At 46.3% G+C, this 18,721-nt stretch overlaps 1 protein-coding gene across 2 annotated transcripts in view; it reads left to right on the top strand.

The window, feature by feature from the left end:
- Nucleotides 1–18,721, top strand: part of TGIF1 (TGFB induced factor homeobox 1) — a 398,124-nt gene that overhangs the window by 365,464 nt on the left and 13,939 nt on the right. Inside the window, exon 2 of one of the 2 annotated variants that reach the window (XM_082258205.1) lies at nt 15,563–15,684. In XM_082258205.1, coding sequence (XP_082114331.1) covers nt 15,669–15,684 — 16 coding nt within the window. In that variant the 5' untranslated portion in view covers nt 15,563–15,668. Of the gene's footprint in view, nt 1–15,523; nt 15,685–18,721 lie in introns of those variants that run through there. The other variant, XM_082258204.1, reaches the window with a different exon arrangement.

Genomic DNA, 18,721 nt, shown 5'->3' with positions numbered 1-18,721 from the left:
GGTGTGTGCAGAGCAATGTGTCCTCCTCATCCCTGTCATAGAGGAGGTGTGTGCAGAGCAATGTGTCCTCTCCTCCTCATTCCTGTCATATAGGAGGTGTGTGCAGAGCAATGTGTCCTCTCCTCCTCATCCCTGTCATAGAGGAGGTGTGTGCAGAGCAATGTGTCCTCTCCTCCTCATTCCTGTCATAGAGGAGGTGTGTGCAGAGCAATGAGTCCTCTCCTCCTCATTCCTGTCATAGAGGAGGTGTGTGCAGAGCAATGTGTCCTCTCCTCCTCCTCATTCCTGTCATAGAGGAGGTGTGTGCAGAGCAGTGTGTCCTCTCCTCCTCATCCCTGTCATAGAGGAGGTGTGTGCAGAGCAATGTGTCCTCTCCTCCTCATTCCTGTCATAGAGGAGGTGTGTGCAGAGCAATGAGTCCTCTCCTCCTCATTCCTGTCATAGAGGAGGTGTGTGCAGAGCAATGTGTCCTCTCCTCCTCCTCATTCCTGTCATAGAGGAGGTGTGTGCAGAGCAGTGTGTCCTCTCCTCCTCATCCCTGTCATAGAGGAGGTGTGTGCAGAGCAATGTGTCCTCTCCTCCTCATTCCTGTCATAGAGGAGGTGTGTGCAGAGCAATGTGTCCTCTCCACCTCATTCCTGTCATAGAGGAGGTGTGTGCAGAGCAATGTGTCCTCTCCTCCTCCTCATTCCTGTCATAGAGGAGGTGTGTGCAGAGCAATGTGTCCTCCTCATCCCTGTCATAGAGGAGGTGTGTGCAGAGCAATGTGTCCTCTCCTCCTCATTCCTGTCATAGAGGAGGTGTGTGCAGAGCAATGTGTCCTCTCCTCCTCATTCCTGTCATGGAGGAGTGTGCAGAGCAATGTGTCCTCTCCTCATCATTCCTGTCATGGAGGAGGTGTGTGCAGAGCAATGTGTCCTCTCCTCATCATTCCTGTCATAGAGGAGGTGTGTGCAGAGCAATGTGTCCTCTCCTCCTCATTCCTGTCATAGAGGAGGTGTGTGCAGAGCAGTGTGTCCTCTCCTCATCATTCCTGTCATAGAGGAGGTGTGTGCAGAGCAATGTGTCCTCTCCTCATTCCTGTCATAGAGGAGGTGTGTGCAGAGCAATGTGTCCTCTCCTCCTCATTCCTGTCATGGAGGAGGTGTGTGCAGAGCAATGTGTCCTCTCCTCATCATTCATGTCATAGAGGAGGTGTGTGCAGAGCAATGTGTCCTCTCCTCCTCATTCCTGTCATAGAGGAGGTGTGTGCAGAGCAATGTGTCCTCTCCTCATCATTCCTGTCATAGAGGAGGTGTGTGCAGAGCAATGTGTCCTCTCCTCATCATTCCTGTCATAGAGGAGGTGTGTGCAGAGCAATGTGTCCTCTCCTCCTCATTCCTGTCATAGAGGAGGTGTGTGCAGAGCAATGTGTCCTCTCCTCATCATTCCTGTCATAGAGGAGGTGTGTGCAGAGCAATGTGTCCTCTCCTCATCATTCCTGTCATAGAGGAGGTGTGTGCAGAGCAATGTGTCCTCTCCTCCTCATTCCTGTCATAGAGGAGGTGTGTGCAGAGCAATGTGTCCTCTCCTCATCATTCCTGTCATAGAGGAGGTGTGTGCAGAGCAATGTGTCCTCTCCTCATCATTCCTGTCATGGAGGAGGTGTGTGCAGAGCAATGTGTCCTCTCCTCCTCATTCCTGTCATAGAGGAGGTGTGTGCAGAGCAATGTGTCCTCTCCTCCTCATTCCTGTCATAGAGGAGGTGTGTGCAGAGCAATGTGTCCTCCTCATCATTCCTGTCATAGAGGAGGTGTGTGCAGAGCAATGTGTCCTCTCCTCTGCTCCTCCCTCACATTCCTGTCACCTCTTCATCAACAATAAGCCCTCACCATGCTGCTCTCCTCACTTCTGGCTGACAAGAGTCTGTGTTGTCCATAGGAAGCCCAGGAGATTACTGTGGTGTGTTTTCCATGGGGTGAATGAACAATGGCGTCATGAACGTTCTGTGCTGATTCACTGGCCGCGCCAAATCACAAAGTGCCGGGTCACACTTGTGCGATGCGGGAAGGCTGCAAATTCACAGCCTGTTCCCGCATCGCATCCACACAAGAGGCAGTTCACACTGCCATATGCGATACGCAGGGGGTGTCAATGAAGTGTTAACGAACCCCCAGTTTGATCGCATATCGCAGTGTGATCTGACAGTTCGCACAGGATCGGATCGCACAAGTGTGAACCACTGTACGATCCGATCCTGATGCGGCTGAAAAAAAGGGTCCTGTGCGTCTTTTGTGCGGGTGCCGTGCGAATTTCAGCCATACAAAGTGTATGACTGAATTTGCATCCGCACAGGAGATTGCATGTAATGAAGGAGCAGTGCGCTCCGAATTACATGCGATCTCCACAGCTGCACTAGTGTGAACCGGCACTAAAGGTTTGTTCACTGCAGCCACATGGTAAGAGGTATGTGTGCTGGTATATGGAGTGTAGGGGCAGTGAGGGCCCCTTTTTATGTTTTTCAACTTTATAACGCCTTGTTCATACAGGTTGGCTGCATTTTTACTGACCAGCCACCGAAAGCCTCAGGGCTCGTTCATACAGGTTGGCTGCGTTTTTACTGACCACCCACCGAAAACCACGGGGCTCGTTCATACAGGTTGAATGCGTTTTTACTGACCACCCTCTGAAAGCCATGGGGCTCGTTCATACAGGTTGGCTGCGTTTTTACTGACCACCCACGGAAAGCCATGGGGCTCGTTCATACAGGTTGGCTGCGTTTTTACTGACCACCCACGGAAAGCCATGGGGCTCGTTCATACAGGTTGGCTGCGTTTTTACTGACCACCCACGGAAAGCCATGGGGCTCGTTCATACAGGTTGGCTGCGTTTTTACTGACCACCCACGGAAAGCCATGGGTCTCATTCATACAGGTTGGCTGCGTTTTTACTGACCACCCACGGAAAGCCATAGGGCTTGTTCCTACAGGTTTATTTTACAGGTTGGATGCATTTTTACTGACCACCCACCAAAAACCATGGGGCTCGTTCACACAGGTTGGCTGCGTTTTTACTGACCACCCTCTGAAAGCCATGGGGCTCGTTCATACAGGTTGGCTGCGTTTTTACTGACCACCCACGGAAAGCCATGGGGCTCGTTCATACAGGTTGGCTGCGTTTTTACTGACCACCCACGGAAAGCCATGGGGCTCGTTCATACAGGTTGGCTGCGTTTTTACTGACCACCCACGGAAAGCCATGGGGCTCGTTCATACAGGTTGGCTGCGTTTTTACTGACCACCCACGGAAAGCCATGGGTCTCATTCATACAGGTTGGCTGCGTTTTTACTGACCACCCACGGAAAGCCATAGGGCTTGTTCCTACAGGTTTATTTTACAGGTTGGATGCATTTTTACTGACCACCCACCAAAAACCATGGGGCTCGTTCACACAGGTTGGCTGCGTTTTTACTGACCACCCACCGAAAGCCATGGAGCTCGTTCATACAGGTTGGCTGCGTTTTTATGGATCACCCACCAAAAGCCATGGGGTTCATTCATACAGGTTGGCTGCGTTTTTACTGACCACCCACGGAAAGCCACAGGGCTTGTTCCTACAGGTTTATTTTACAGGTTGGATGCATTTTTACTGACCACCCACCAAAAACCATGGGGCTCGTTCATACAGGTTGGATGCATATTTACTGACCACTCTCTGAAAGCCATGGGGCTCGTTCACACAGGTTGGCTGCGTTTTTACTGACCACCCACCGAAAGCCATGGGGCTCGTTCATACAGGTTGGATGAATTTCTACTGACCACCCACCGAAAGCCATGGGGCTCGTTCACACAGGTTGGCTGCGTTTTTACTGACCACCCACCGAAAGCCATGGGGCTCGTTCATACAGGTTGGATGAATTTCTACTGACCACCCACCGAAAGCCATGAGGCTCGTTCATACAGGTTGGCTGCGTTTTTACTGACCACCCACCGAAAACCATGGGGCTCGTTCATACAGGTTGGATGCATCTTTACTGACCACCGTCTGAAAGCCATGGGGCTCGTTCATACAGGTTGGCTGCGTTTTTACTGACCACCCTCTGAAAGCCATGGGGCTCGTTCACACGGGAGAAGAGGCCCCTATGGCGTTTGTCATTGGAGACACAGTGACTGGAGGGTCTCGCCCTTTACAGCTGAGTGTGCAGAGATGGTGGCACGGTACCAGACACACACTAGGAGGCTAATTTCCTAAAACTGGAGCGTGCAAAATTTGGTGCAGCTCTGCGTAGAAACCAATCAGCTTCCAGGTTTATTGTCAAAGAACTATAGGCAAAACCTTTCTTTTTCCATTTTGGATAGAGTAAGGGAAGGTTTTAACCCCTCTCAGTTTTTTTTTTTCTCCCGCCATCTATTATCGGCTTCAGAGTTTTTCCTTCACTTCCTGTCCAATAGCCAAGCAGGATGGGAGAGGAAAGTCCTGTAAATTAGGGAATTCCTTGGGGACCCCCAGCTTACCAGAACTCCCCATTGGAAGAGTTGCGCTCTATTATTTTTCTGGGGACAACCCAAAATTTGAGATTTTCTTTTACTTTCAATAATAGTAAACAGAACAAACGGAGAGGGTGAATCTCCGTAACTCCCTCCCGACCGCCTTATAGACAAACGACGGCAGGCGGAAGGCTCTGTTGTTCTGGGACAACGTCCCAATATCACCTTCCTTGCATGCCCATCGCGGGCACATGTGTCACTGGGACACGACGCGACCCCGATCTCAGTAAAGAGCCGATGGACGTGGCTCTTTACCTATGTGTTCAGCTGTGTCCAATTACAGCTGATTACATGTAAACAAGGAAATGACAGTTATCAGCTTTCCTCTCTTCACAATGACAGAGCATGAGGAGAGGAGAGCTGATCAGTGACATTTCCTCTGTGCCCTGATTATCATTGCAGCCCCATCAGGGATGCCAGTCTGTGCCCATTAGTGATGCCAATCTGTGCCGATCAGTGCTGCCTTTCAGAGCCCATCAATGCTACCCATCCGTGCCACCTATCATTGCCCATAAGTGCAACCTATCAGTGCTGCATGTTAGTGCCTCCTCATCAGTGCAGCCTCATCAACGCACATCACGGAAGAAGAAAAATTACTAGAAAATTTTCTGAGAAAATAAAAGTCTATTTGTGTGAAAAAAATTATAGCTGAAAATTTGCCTGGGAAGGAAAGGGGTAAAATTGCCTTGTACTGAAGTGGTTAACGGGGGGCACAGACAGCAATAACAACTAATGGGGGTTCCAATTCCTCTGCACTCTATCCGAAAAAATAGTTTTGCCCTTAGTTATAATTTAACCTTTTAACGGTGGCACCTCCCGGCCTTTCAAGAGGTTTCAAATGTTGGGTGGTGGGCATTCTGGTCATGTGACCACTGTGATTGGCTGTCACAGCGGTCACATGATCGGGAGCTTACCAATCTCCGCTGGCTACTCTGCTGGGAGCGTGCACAGAGCGCGTGCTCAGCACGATGAGTAGTTTACACAGGGCCACATATATGCGGTCGCTCTGAGTTAAGGTCCACCCGTCGAGAGGCCACATTTTTGCATACTGTCGGCACCATGGAGTTAAAGTGGTTGTAAACCCTTGCCTTTACCCAGTGAAATGACTGGCCTCAGATGATACATAGAGAAAAAACAGATCCTCCTACATAAATTGTACACGTTTTTCTGCAGTCTTCTCCTGTCTACATTCTTTCAAAGTGCACAATTTTTAAAGTTTGTCTGAGAGCTGAAGTTACACTCTGCAGAGCTCAGTGAGGAGAGCTGATTGGAGGGAAAGGACACATCCCAGAGCTGCCCTTTTTTCTCTTGGTATAAGAAAAGACACTAATATATGAGGAATATGTAGATGTCTCAGTCCCAAATTTGAACACAAAAACACAGAAAATTGCCCGCAGGACTTTTGAAGAGACACATACCAAATGTTAAAAATATACAAGTTTTTTTGCACATTTTAATGTACATTTAAAATCAATAGTAACAACATGGGGAATTCATCAGTAGAAAAAAACATAAATAAATAATGAAATACAAATTCATCACATATGCAACTTCATATATAAATACGGGTTGTATTGTGTAGATCCTGTTGTGCACAATATCATATAAAAGCAACAATCTGTGCTGCACTCAGTGTGTTTCGCTAAATGTTTAATTTGCTTCATCAGGAGAAGCACAGATGAATATCTAGTAACAAAAACATAATAAGGAACCTAAAAACCCCATTAAAGAAAAAGAAAAGGGGGGAGGGATTATTATTCCACTCATATCAAATTATTCAAATTTACAAATGATGTAGCAATTCTGATTATTGCAAATCAACCAACGAGGGTCTGTAGCATCCCAACGGTCATTCCGTCAAAAAATGTTGTAGATAAGGGTGACAGGAAGGTCCCCCCCAAAAATGAAGGTGCATAAATCTTCCCCCCAGGAGTTGGGGAGAGGAGGAAAGTCCAATCACAGGTAAATTGCCAGCATCCCCTTGAAAGAAAACCCATGTAATGTCAGTAGTGTATCTGAAAGAAAAAGGGAATCTTTTTCAAATCAAACTCAAATTCAAATTTACGAATAGAATAAAATAGAATAGAAAATAAAGGAATAGAATAGAAAAGAATATAATAGAATCGAAAATAAAAGAATAGAATATAATAATAAAGTAAAACAGAACAGAATACAAAATAAAAGAATAGAAAAAAATAGAATAGAAAATAAAGGGATGGAATAGAAAATAAAGGAATATAATATAAAAAAATAGAATAAAACACAACAAAATAGAATATAAAAAAAGAATAGAACAGAATAAAAAAAAAATAGAATATAACCATATTCTGAAATTCGTATTTCAAATGGTATAGATTTGAATAGAATAGAAAAGAAAATAATAGAATAAAAAAGAATAGAAAAGAATAGAATAGAAAAAAACAATTGAATAGAATAAAATAGAATATAACCTTCTTCCGAAATTCGAATAGAATAAATTTGGATTTGAATGGAAGAAATTTGAATTAAGATAGAAAAGAATAGAGTAAAAAATAAAAGAATAGAATATAAAAAACAATAAAAGGAATAGATTAGAAAGAATAAAAAAAAATAACCACCTTCTTAACCACTTAAGCCCCGGAGGATTTGGCTGCTCAAAGCCCAGGGCCTATTTTGCGATTCGGCACTGCGTGATTTTAACGGACAATTGCGCGGTCGTGCGTAATTGTCCGTTATTTCTTATGGTGGTATTTGATCACCTGTGCGATTTTTACTTTTTGCGCTATAAACAGAAGAAGAGCGACAATTTCGAAAAAATAACAATATTTTTCACATTTTTTTTAAATTAAATCCCCCCAAAAAAATGTAAAAATCTAATTTTTTTAACATTTTAGGCCAATTTGTTTTCTACTACATATTTTTGGTGAAAAAAATCGCAATAAGCGTCGATCTGCGATTTTTTTTTTTGTGGGATTGCGGCGGACAGATCGGACCCTTGACTGACATTTTTGGGGTTACCAGTGACATTACTACAGTAATCAGTGCTATAAATACGCACTGTTAGTGTAAAAATAACACTGGCAGGGAAGAGGTTAACTTTATTGGTGATCAGTGGGTTAAATGTATCCCTAGGGGCGCGGCTTGTGATGTAACCACAGAGACATACGATCCTACATAGCAGGATCATGTAGTCTCTGCAGTTACATCAGGGAGAATGACAGGTGGCTTTGTTTACATCAGCCGCCTGCCTTTCTCCCTCTCCAGCGGGAGATCGCGAGTGGCCGGCAGACATCGGAGCCGCCGGTCACTCGCGTGGGGATGTCAGGGAATGAGCGGGGGTGGGAGCGTGCCTCCGGCGGCGTGCGCTCGCCCCCTAGAGGCTCCTGGGCGAGCGACCCTACGTCGGTTGGCCCAGGAGCGCCAGACTGCCGCAGTAAATAGTCGTGCGGCGGTTGGCAAGTGGTTAAATTCAAACTTTGAAAAGAATAGAATAGAATAGAATAAAAAGAAAATAACCATCTTCCAAAATTCGAATAGAATAAATTAGATGGAATGTGAATGGAATTCGAAACTACGAATTTTATTAAATCAGACGAACTGATTTCAATTTGATCGAATTTGGAAAATTCAAATTGATTCGTATTTGAATAAACAAAACAAATGAAACTAAACTAATTTATGTTAATAACAAATTGAAAGGATACAAATGTTTTTGTTCTGCACATGTCTATTTCAGACTGTCATAGACTCTGACAGGCTGCAGGCAGCACAACAGTCTATGCACTGCAACATGTTATGACTAGGGATGATCGAACGGTTCGGGTCCACCATCGGTTCGGCCCGAACATTGGGTGTTCGAGGTTCGGCCGAATTTAGAACTTTTTGCCCAAAAAGTTCGGAATTCGGCAACCAGAACCGCCCAAAATGCAATGCTTCAGGAAATGGGCTTTAAAAGCCCGTGATTGGACCAGAACCATTAGCAAAAGCCAATTGAGGGGGTAGGAGAATGCTAGGAATGTGATTGGAGTGACTAGGGGGTCCCTAGACCAATCATTAGTGAATACGCCCCCCAGTATATAAGATCGCCCCCGCCATATTCCCAGCATTGTTATACTGGACATGGAAGAGAGTGGAAGCAGTTCTGTTAATTTTACTTTAAAAGTGTCATTTAGCTATTTTTAGTGTGAGGAAAGGGATATCTAGTGTAGTTAGAGTGCTCCTTTACACTTAAGTTAGCTTCAAAAATTTAGTTTCTGTAGGGAAAGTGTTAAGTGTCAGGGGACCGTAGTGTAGTGTAGGGTTAACTGACAGTGACTGCTATGGCAGGGTGACAAAACCCTTCCATAGCAGGGTGACCGCTATAGAGAAATGATCATTTCTCTGTGTTGCTTCGGCACAGGCATATGGCTTCTCACCAGCAAGCATTTTTTAATGCTGCAGGGGCTGCCACTGCCAGTGCTTTTTTGAGGACATGTTTGATGTCAGACATGACATCTGAACATGTGTATAGGGGGTATATATAGACATATATGTCTGAATATATACCCCTAGACATATATAGGTGTGATAGTAGCAGAAATAAATGCTTGCGCTAATGAAATCATTTACAGTAATATATTTCTGCTACTATCACACCTATATATGTCTAGGGGTATATATTCAGACATATATGTCTATATATACCCCCTATACACATGTTCAGATGTTTTGCCTGCCTCAAAAGAACCCCAAAAAATGCCAAAAAAACGCTAGCGTCAAAAAAAAAAATGCCCAGGTGTGTTTTTGCTGGCATTTTTTGGAGGGTTTTGGAGGCAGGCAAAACATCAGAACTTGTGCACAGTACCACTATACACAAGTTCAGATGTTTTGCCTGACTGCAAAGAACCCAAAAAAATGCCTTCTATTAAACCGGCAAGGTGTTACAGCAGAGAAGCCATATTCCTGTGCTTAAAGTTTTCTAATACAAACGATCTTTTTTTTTCTGGTTCTGGACATGCTACAGACCTGAAACTTCACATGTACACTTTTTAGACCCCCCAGATACTAAATCCAAAGTAAAAATCAAAAAATCTCTTTTTTTTTTTTTTTTTTTTTAAATTTTTCAATAATTGGCTTTTTTATCAAAAATGACAATTTTTAAGAACTTTTTTTTGTGTGATTTTGTGTCTGGGGGGTCTAAAAGGTGTACCTGTGAAGTTTCAGCTCTGTAGCATGTCCAGAACCAGAAAAAAAGATCATATAGGTGTTAAAGTTAAAGGAGGCTCCCGAACCACATCCCTGTTCTACTGAAAAATTATCTTTTTTTTTTTCATGGTTCTGGACATGCTACAGAGCTGAAACTTCACATGCACACCTTTTAGACCCCCCAGATACTAAATCCAAAGTAAAAATCAAAAAAATCTCTTTTTTTTTTTTAATTTTTCAATAATTGGCTTTTTTATCAAAAATGACAATTTTTAAGAACTTTTTTTTGTGTGATTAATAGTTAATGGGGCATGACCCAGAACCCTAGGCACTTTTTAGGGGCATTTATTGGGTTTTAGGGCTTAAAAATGGTGTTTTTTGATTACAGAAGTTCGGGTCCCATTGATTTCAATGGGGTTCTGAAATCCGGGCCGAACTTTCGTGAAGTTCGGGTGTTCTGGTCGAACCGAACTTTTCAAAAGTTCGATCATCCCTAGTTATGACGTGCTTTGCACTGTGTAAAACCGGAAGTGACGGCGGGGCCGGTGCAGTGCATCGTGGGACCGAAGTAGACGGAAGAGGACACAAAGACCGAAGTAGACGGAAGAGCTTCAAGCTGCCCACACCTGAGATGGCAGTGCTGGACAATACATTTTCAAGGTAAGTATGTCTTCTAAAAGGTAAGTGCAACCCGGGACAGATCAGAGGCTAGCCATTGTGGAATGCACTAGCCCTGACTGTCCCGGGGCTATTTTTATTAAAAAAAAATTTCCCAGGGTGGAACTCCGTTTTAATCACTACTGGGTGTTTTTTTTTTTTTTTTTGCTGAACAAACAAAAAAAGACCAAAAATTTAGAAAAAAAAAACACTAAAAAAAAGTTTTTTAGTTTGTTATAAAATTTTGCAAACAGGTAATTTTTCTCCTTTATTGATGTGCGCTGATGGGGCAGCACTGATGAGCCCTGATAGGCTGCACTGATGCGAAACATTATGTGCACTGATAAGGCGGAACTGGTGGGCACTGATGGGTGGCATCGATGGGCACTGATAAGTGGCACTGAAGGGCACTGGTAGGTGGCACTGATGGGTGGCAATCATGGGCAATGATAGGCACTGGTAGGTGGCACTGATTCAGTACTGATGATGGGGCTCTGATAGGTGGCACTGGTGGGCACTAGCAGATGGCACTGACCTGCACTTATAGGTGGTGCTAGTGGGCACAGATTATCTTCTCCTCTTCTGGACCAATGTCCCTCTAACAGCAGCTGGTAATCTGCTTTTTTTTCTCCTCACACTGACAGCATGAGGAGAAAAAATAACTGATCTCCAGCTGCTGTCATTGGCAGATCACGTGTTAAGGGGCCGGGATCTGTGATCAGCCGAGTCTCATGGACTTGCTGATCACAGAGCGAGCCATGCAGCAAACCATGCATGCTTCGCAGGGAGCACGCAGGCAGCTCATGCACGGGAGGACATACATGGACGCCCTCCCGACAATTAGGGTCCGTGCTGTAGCCGTCTTTCGTCTATAGTACGGACGGGAAGTGGTTAAGGACATGTGAATTCTGGTCTATTTTTTATGCATTTCGCCATGTTCCAGATGTGTCCCATACAGAAAAAATTCAGCATGTTCTACTTTTATCGACTGCACTGAAACGCAGGTCAAGAGCCACCATAAGGCAGCTGCCTTAGGGTACCAGACTGGGAGGGGCTGTAAACTCTGGATCCCCAGCCACTTGCTTGGAATTCCAATTTTTTAAATACCTGTCCTCCAGCAGGCAAGCTAAAACTTCCACGCTGCGCCTGGAAGGAGAGAGGGCACAGTGTGGAAGTTTTAGTTTGCCTTCTGTTTACTAGGCTGCTGGGAGAATAGGAGAGCGCAGTGGGGCAGTGAGCGTAACCCGTTATCAGAGCGGATCCAAGGATGCAAAGGAGGAAGGAGCGGTGGGCGGATCCCAAGTGTGTGCAGGGAGGGGGCAGAGTCCCGCTGTCAGGTAAGCTCCGGTCGGGGATTTCGGTATGCACCTGACTATGTGGGGTGGCTCAGGCCAGGTGGCAGAGGAGGTGGTCAAGGTGGAGGAGGTCCCCCTGTTCTTTGCTCCACCTGAGATCCTGGTGGAGATCTTCCCTGCCAGCCTGGGACACAGCTAATCCTCCTGGCCCTGGTGTGCTGCAAATTCGCCACTGACACCATCTAGAAGAGCTGCAGGACTGGTAAGTAAACCCAAGGTGTGTGTGATGGGGGTACGATCAGAGTGGATTTAGGGGAGTAATCAAAAGGGGGGTATCTGGGGGTGTGTGATCAGATTGGCGGTATGTGGGGGGTTTGATCAGGGTGGGGGTGTGTGTGGCTAAATGCATCTTTGCGTTTGTAGACAAAACAGTTACTTTCCTGGAATGTCGAGATTGCCAACTGTCACATTTGTTTTGTTTCCTCAACCAAACTGTCAAACCATCAATTGGCTGCTGTCAGAACTGATCACATGTGCAGTGCCATGGCAGTTGCAGATCAAACAGAGGCTTAAGCCTCGTACACACAGATTATCAGATTATTTTTTTTCCGTTTTTTGTTGCATTCTCATCTCATATGGAAAGTGAAGAGGTAACTTTGAGAGGAAAATTCTCCTACGACAGAATTCCACTTCAGAAGTGATGTCATGTGTTCAATTGTTTTTTATGTAATCTTTAGTTTCTGAGAGAGGAAATGAGCCCTCTAATGTTTGGAAAGTTGAACGATTGAGTGTATCGAACGATTTTCTAACCATGTATGCCCACCATAAGATGCAGTTTCTTTGGCTGTAAAGGATAGGAGGGTATAGTTCCATAGAGTGAGAAATGATAATCCAGCACTTGTGCCGATGTTCTAAGCAATTATTCTAGAGCAGGGTTTCCCAACCAGGGTTCAGTTCCTCCTGAGGTTGCTAGGGATTCCTTGAGCGATTCTGGCCTCTCAGATAAGCTCCCAATGACACCATTGTTCCTATTAGCTATCTGTAAGGGGGTCATTCTTCCCAATGATGACAAGAGTAAGGAGAATTCTTCCCACTGACTGTCACAATAATGCACAGGTGTCAAACACAAGGCCTGTAGACTGAATGCGGCCCACCAGGCCATTTCATGTGGCCCTCGCACCTCTCCTGCAGCTGTGGCACCCTCCCTCATCTCTGCCCCCATCTTGCCTCAGTAGTCAGCATCAGAGAGGACAGAACTCTTTTGCCAGATTCTGCACTCCTCTGTGCAGTTTTCAGAAAGGCTTGTCTTTGCCCCCCCCCCTCCTTTCCCAGCAGTCTGCAGCAGAACTCCTCGTACAGATCCTGCACCTCTGTGTGCAGCCACAACACCACCTTGTCTCTGCCTCCCCTGGTCTCAGCATTCAGCAGACTCTAGAAGCTGACTCCAGCCCTCCTCTGGTTCTCCTCCAGACCCTGCACTTTCTTCTTCCCAGATCCACCTACACCTTTTTCCTGGCAGCAGCACAATGTAAGGGGGTGCATTGTGATGTAAGGAAGGGTGGGTGACTCTTGATTTCTGATGGTCGGGGGGTTCTTGACATCTCATGTAAGGGGGTTTGGAAGGCTCTGGTCATCTAATCTTACAGATATAAACATATTGTACAGCGCTGCGAAAACTGTTGGCGCTATATAAATCCTGTATAATAATAATAACCCGCTCTTTAAGGGCAGCCATAATGCTGATGTGGCCCACGATGAAATTGAGTTTGACACCCCTGATGTAAGGTGTCATGAGTTGTAGAGTTTTTATTTTTAGCAGGGGTTCCCCAAGACCAGAAATGTATTTCAAGGGTTCCTCTGTGTTGAAAAGGTTGAGGAAGGCTGTTGTAGATGTTCACCATTACCGCAGTGGTGGTGAGGGGGGGGGGATGTGATTGGACAGGCAGCACCAGGCACCATCCTGTAACAAATTACTGAATTGTCATGTGATAATTGTATTTATTTGGTGCAGAAAATGCCAAATAATGTTGGCTATACTCTCTTCCATTTTATTATCTGATCCATCGGGGAGTCAATCAAAATGATGGAATCTGCAAACAATTGAAGAGCCACAACTTGCCTTCTGATAGGTGAGTGGCCAGGCCAGGGGGAAACCATTGATCGTTTTCTACTGATCAGCAGCACATTGTTCATGAATACCATGGTTTGTCGATTGATCAGATTATATGGTGGAATCAGAGATGTGATTGATAATTTGTAAATTAGGATGATCTCCTATCAGTTCAAATTCACTCCCCCGTGTGAATGGAAAAATTGGCGCACTTTTCTGCATTCACAGTGACCCCCCCATTGTGTCCCCTCTGGGGGGATCCGATGACTTCTTTCTTCATGACACTTCCTCCCCTCCCCCCTCCCAGTCCCAGCACAGACACTGATATACTGCGGATACACAAAAGGGGAACCGATGCCGCCAAAATGTCACTTTCCCCTCCGCACATGTGACAGCTGACACGTCCTGACAGCCCGCATCGGCAGCCGCACACACACACCGCTCCAGCGGGCGGCTCTACAGGCGGGTCACGTGCCCCGGTGACGTCACACAGCGGCGGTTGTAGTGACAGAATCAAAAGTGAAATCTGTGCTCCGATCAGCCGCAGAGCCGTGACGTATCCGGTCCATTGGGGACACCCAGCGCCATGACGTCACCCCCTACATAGAGAGTCCATGCAGGGTGCTGCTGAGTGTTCCATTCTATGCAATCTATGGTGATCCCTATCAATGGCAATCGATCATGAGGAGTCACAGCTGATGACTGATGATCATCCTCCACTGACAACTCTGATGAGCCCAGCTGATAAATATGATGATCCTCATTGAGGACTGCGATCACCTCCATAATAGGGACCACTATGATCCCTACTGATGGCAGTGATGATCTACAGAACGAGGAGCCCCAATGTATGTGAGCTCTGTAATGATGACCCCCCCCCCTTCAATGAGGAGTGTGATGATCTCTATAATGATGACCCCCCCCCCCCCTCAATGAGGAGTGTGATGATTTCTATGATGATGACCCCCAACCCCTCCATTAAGGAGTATTATGATCTCAATCAAGGTGATGACCCCCTCATTGAGACGTGTAATAATCTCTATGATGATAATAATGATGATGGTGATGACCCCCCCCCCCAGTTGTGAAATGTGATGATCCCTGGTTGTATCCGCATATAGTGACAGTTGGGATGTCAGAGGAGGGGGGGGGGGGTGATAAACACTTGGCATGGCCTCCTCCTCCTCCCTGATGACACTGCTGACATGTGATGGTGGAGATGACATGTATCCCCTGCATGCTGTGTATGTAGATGACACATGTGCTGTCAGTAGATGATCGGTCATCAGAGGGGGAAAGTTTCCTCCGGTGAAGTTCAGTGATTGGGGGGGGGGGGGGGTGCAGCTGTCAGATCAGACCACCCCCCCCCCCTCCTCCTCCTGGAACCGCCTCTGCAGTTTAATGATCAAACGGCTGTCTGGGAAAGTGATGGAATAACAGGAAGCGGCGGTGGCGGAGTGGTGAGTGTGCTCGGTGCTGGGCTCCCCCTGCCTGCAGCCTGTATGCAGTGTGTCTGCAAGGGAGAAAAGGGGGCCATCCAGGAGGGCTGATCATCTCTCCTCCCCACCCCCCCTCCTCCTCTCTCTGTGTCTGACAGTCCTGGGAGGGAGGAGCACACAGCCCGATCACTCAGCATTACTCATTAGTAGTGCGAGGGGAAGACACTACATCTACCTCTCCCTGTCTTCACCTTGGCTGCCTCCTGACTCTGGGAGCAGACAGGACGAGGGCTCTGTCTGTCAGTCTGTGAGTGTCAGTGTGTCTGCTGGGTGGGGGATCTCTGATGGTGGTGCTGGGAGAAGACAACAGCAACTTGGAGAAGTGACAGATCGGAGGAGGACATCCCAGGACACACCGGACATTTAACCCCCCCCTCCTCCTCATCATCATCATTATCACCCACTGACCATCGCACGATGAAGGCGAAGAAAGGTAGGTCCGGGCTGTGTAGAGGGACGGAGGGTGTCTGCACTGACAGACAAGGGAGCGGGTTGTTGTCTGTCTGTCTGGATGTTTGTTCTTCCCATGCTGCTGTCAAAGTGATCGCTCTGTGTATTCCTGGACTTCCCGATCACCCCCCTGTCCTGCTCAGACTTTTACCCCCCCCCCCTTCATCTTCATGCAAGCTACTTCCAGAGCTCGGGTAGTCTGCAAAGTGCTTTGTGTCACTTTTATTGACTTTTTGTGTGTAATGGCCGATCTGTGCCTTGTATCTTATCTATTCCTGCCATAAAAAGTGTGTTGTGAGCACGCCATGGCGTGTGTTGGCGATGTGAGTGAGCTGCACACAAAGGACCCCCCCCCCCCTTTCCCTTCCACAGCAGCGCATGGCTCAGATCCTCACTTGTGGAACAAAGAAACTTTCTGCTGCTGCACGAGGGACGTCAGTCAGAGCACATGGGCTGCCCAGCACCAGCTTCACTATATAACCAGCTTCACTCTATGCCCAGCTTCAATCTCTGCCCAGCACCAGCTTCACTCTATGCTCAGCTTCAATCTCTGCCCAGCTTCACTCTATGCCCAGCTTCAATCTCTGCCCAGCACCAGCTTCACTCTCTGCCCAGTCTAACTCTCTGCCCCAGCACCACTCTCACTCTCTGCCCAGCTTCCTGCCCAGCACCAGCTTCACTCTCTGCCCAGTCTAACTCTCTGCCCCAGCACCAGCTTCACTCTCTGCCCAGCACCACTCTCACTCTCTGCCCAGTCTAACTCTCTGCCCAGCATCAGCTTCACTCTCTGCCCAGCACCACTCTCACTCTCTGCCCAGTCTAACTCTCTACCCCAGCACCAGCTTCACTCTCTGCCCAGCACCACCACCCAGCCTCCATCCCTGCCTCTTCCACCCAATGTCATGTTTATGTGCCTACAGCCACAGCAGCTGGGAAAGTCTTTGTTTGGAAATCAGGCTTGCATTCCTGAGGGGAACAGGGAAATAACTTTTCAGGACGGCTGTTTTGCTGATTCTGTAAAAAAAATCCCCCCTTGTTAACCACTTTCCCAAGAGTTGGATGGAGTTGGAAGCCGGAGCCATGAAGTCTTGAAACTTTTTTTTTTTTCTGTTGGAGTGGAGTGGAGTCCATCCCCTCTGGCTGCTGGAGTTTGAATTCCTTTGTTCCTCAGAGTACCATGTGCTCCATGAGGCACTCTGACACTCTGTTGTAGCATGCTGGCCTATTATTTCTCACATATAGCCTGGATGACGTGTATGAACATCGGAGATTTCTTATGACAGGACCTGTCATACTTTCCACGTTTATTTATTTCTGATGCACCTTACATAAGGTGGAATTTTAAGTTACTTGAAAGAACTTTCACTTGCAGTAGGTTTTCCCCATGACACAAGGGTTTTTTTGTAGTTGGATGAGTGCTACGTCTTTAGGAAACACATAGTTGGGGGCAGATGTAACCATTTGGAAAACTTTTTAGTAGCACAAGGGCTTGGACCTAGGAGCTAATATGAACTAGATTGTTGGCAAGGCAGGTGCTGGGACCCCCCACCCCCACCCTCTGTCCCATCGATCCGGATAAGTCAAAAAATAGAAGCTCTCTTTGTGATGTCCTCTCCTGTGTCCAAGTTTTTTATGTCCCAAGTGGTATCCGGCAACAAGTGTAAACTTTACCCCATGCCTGACTAGTATTTACACAAACACCTTTTGCTTCTCCCAGTTCCTCTTGACACCATTTGGGCTAGAAGTGAGAAAGTTGTTTCTAGACCAGGTGAGAAGTAGAAGGTGCTCCTCGTGGTGCCCTCACCATTCTCCAGTTTTAGTATGTCCAAGTTGGTATCGGGTAGCAAGCACTTTCAATCCCTGCCTGGTCAACATCAACACACAGCTTCTCCTAATTCATCTAGACACCATTTGGACTTGAAGTGAGGAAATTGATTTAACTCTAGACCAGATAATAAGTGGAAGGCCCTCTTTATGGTGCCCTCACTCTTTTCCAGGTTGACATCCAGGTGGTCCTCCTTCACTTGCTGCCTGACTAGCATCAACTACAGATTGCTTCTCCCAACTCCTCTTGACACCTTTTGGATTTAAAGTGAGGACAGTGATTGACTGTAGACCAGATTTGAAGTGGAAGGCTCTCTTTATGGTACCCTCACAGTTCTCTAGGTTGTATGGGGTAGTTAGGACCTCCTCAACTACAGATTGTTTGTTTCCCCCAATTGCTGTTGACACCATTTGGACTGGGATGGGAGGAAAGCGGTTGTCTGACCTCAGTCACATATTATGGCGTATATGTCTTCAGGATATCATCATCTACATCTGTCACTACACATTGAATGTAGGGCCCAAGAATTGTTTCTTGCACAGTGATAATGTCCATTGCTGAAGGAAATTCTAGAGTGACTAGCTGAGAAAAGAGCTGACTTTGTATGTGCCATGTGAAGGGGATTGTGTGTGCTCAGCATTGTTCAGATACTAGACAGTAGGGCACGTTGGAAGGAGAGGAACAGGGTGACAGGGAGGGGGCAGTACTGCTGACAGATCAGGATGTGAGAAAGTGCTTGCAGATGCTTGAAACTTTTTCAAGCAGTTGAAACAAAAGACTTGCCTTCCCATCCCCCTACCATTTGGACATGTTTGGATCTTTTGTTCAGATTGTGGCCAGAGAGAGAAGTTTATATTGCTCTTCTTTTGTGTGAAACCAATGTTTTCAGTGCAGTAAAGTAAGATGTGGTCTTGAGGGACAATAAACTTTTATCTGGGGAGTTTTGGGAAATCAATCAGTGTTTTTTTTTTTTTTTTATTTTATATTAACCGTATTACTTTTTAAAGGTTGTTATAATAGATTCCATGGTAACCTAAATGTAGGAGGTACTTGGTACTCCCATGAAGGGGAACTTCACACGTTTAGTGCACTGGAAAGTCCCTTTAATTCCTTTATGAAACTTGTTTCCACTGTCAGATTGCCCAATGTGTTCTGCTTTGTTTTAGAAGTGACAGATCGGTAGCATGACTAGTCA

Source organism: Pelophylax lessonae (assembly GCF_965119305.1).
Source record: "Pelophylax lessonae genome assembly, chromosome: 5".
Lineage (NCBI taxonomy): Eukaryota > Metazoa > Chordata > Amphibia > Anura > Ranidae > Pelophylax > Pelophylax lessonae.
This window is presented reverse-complemented; position numbering and strand designations above follow the sequence as displayed.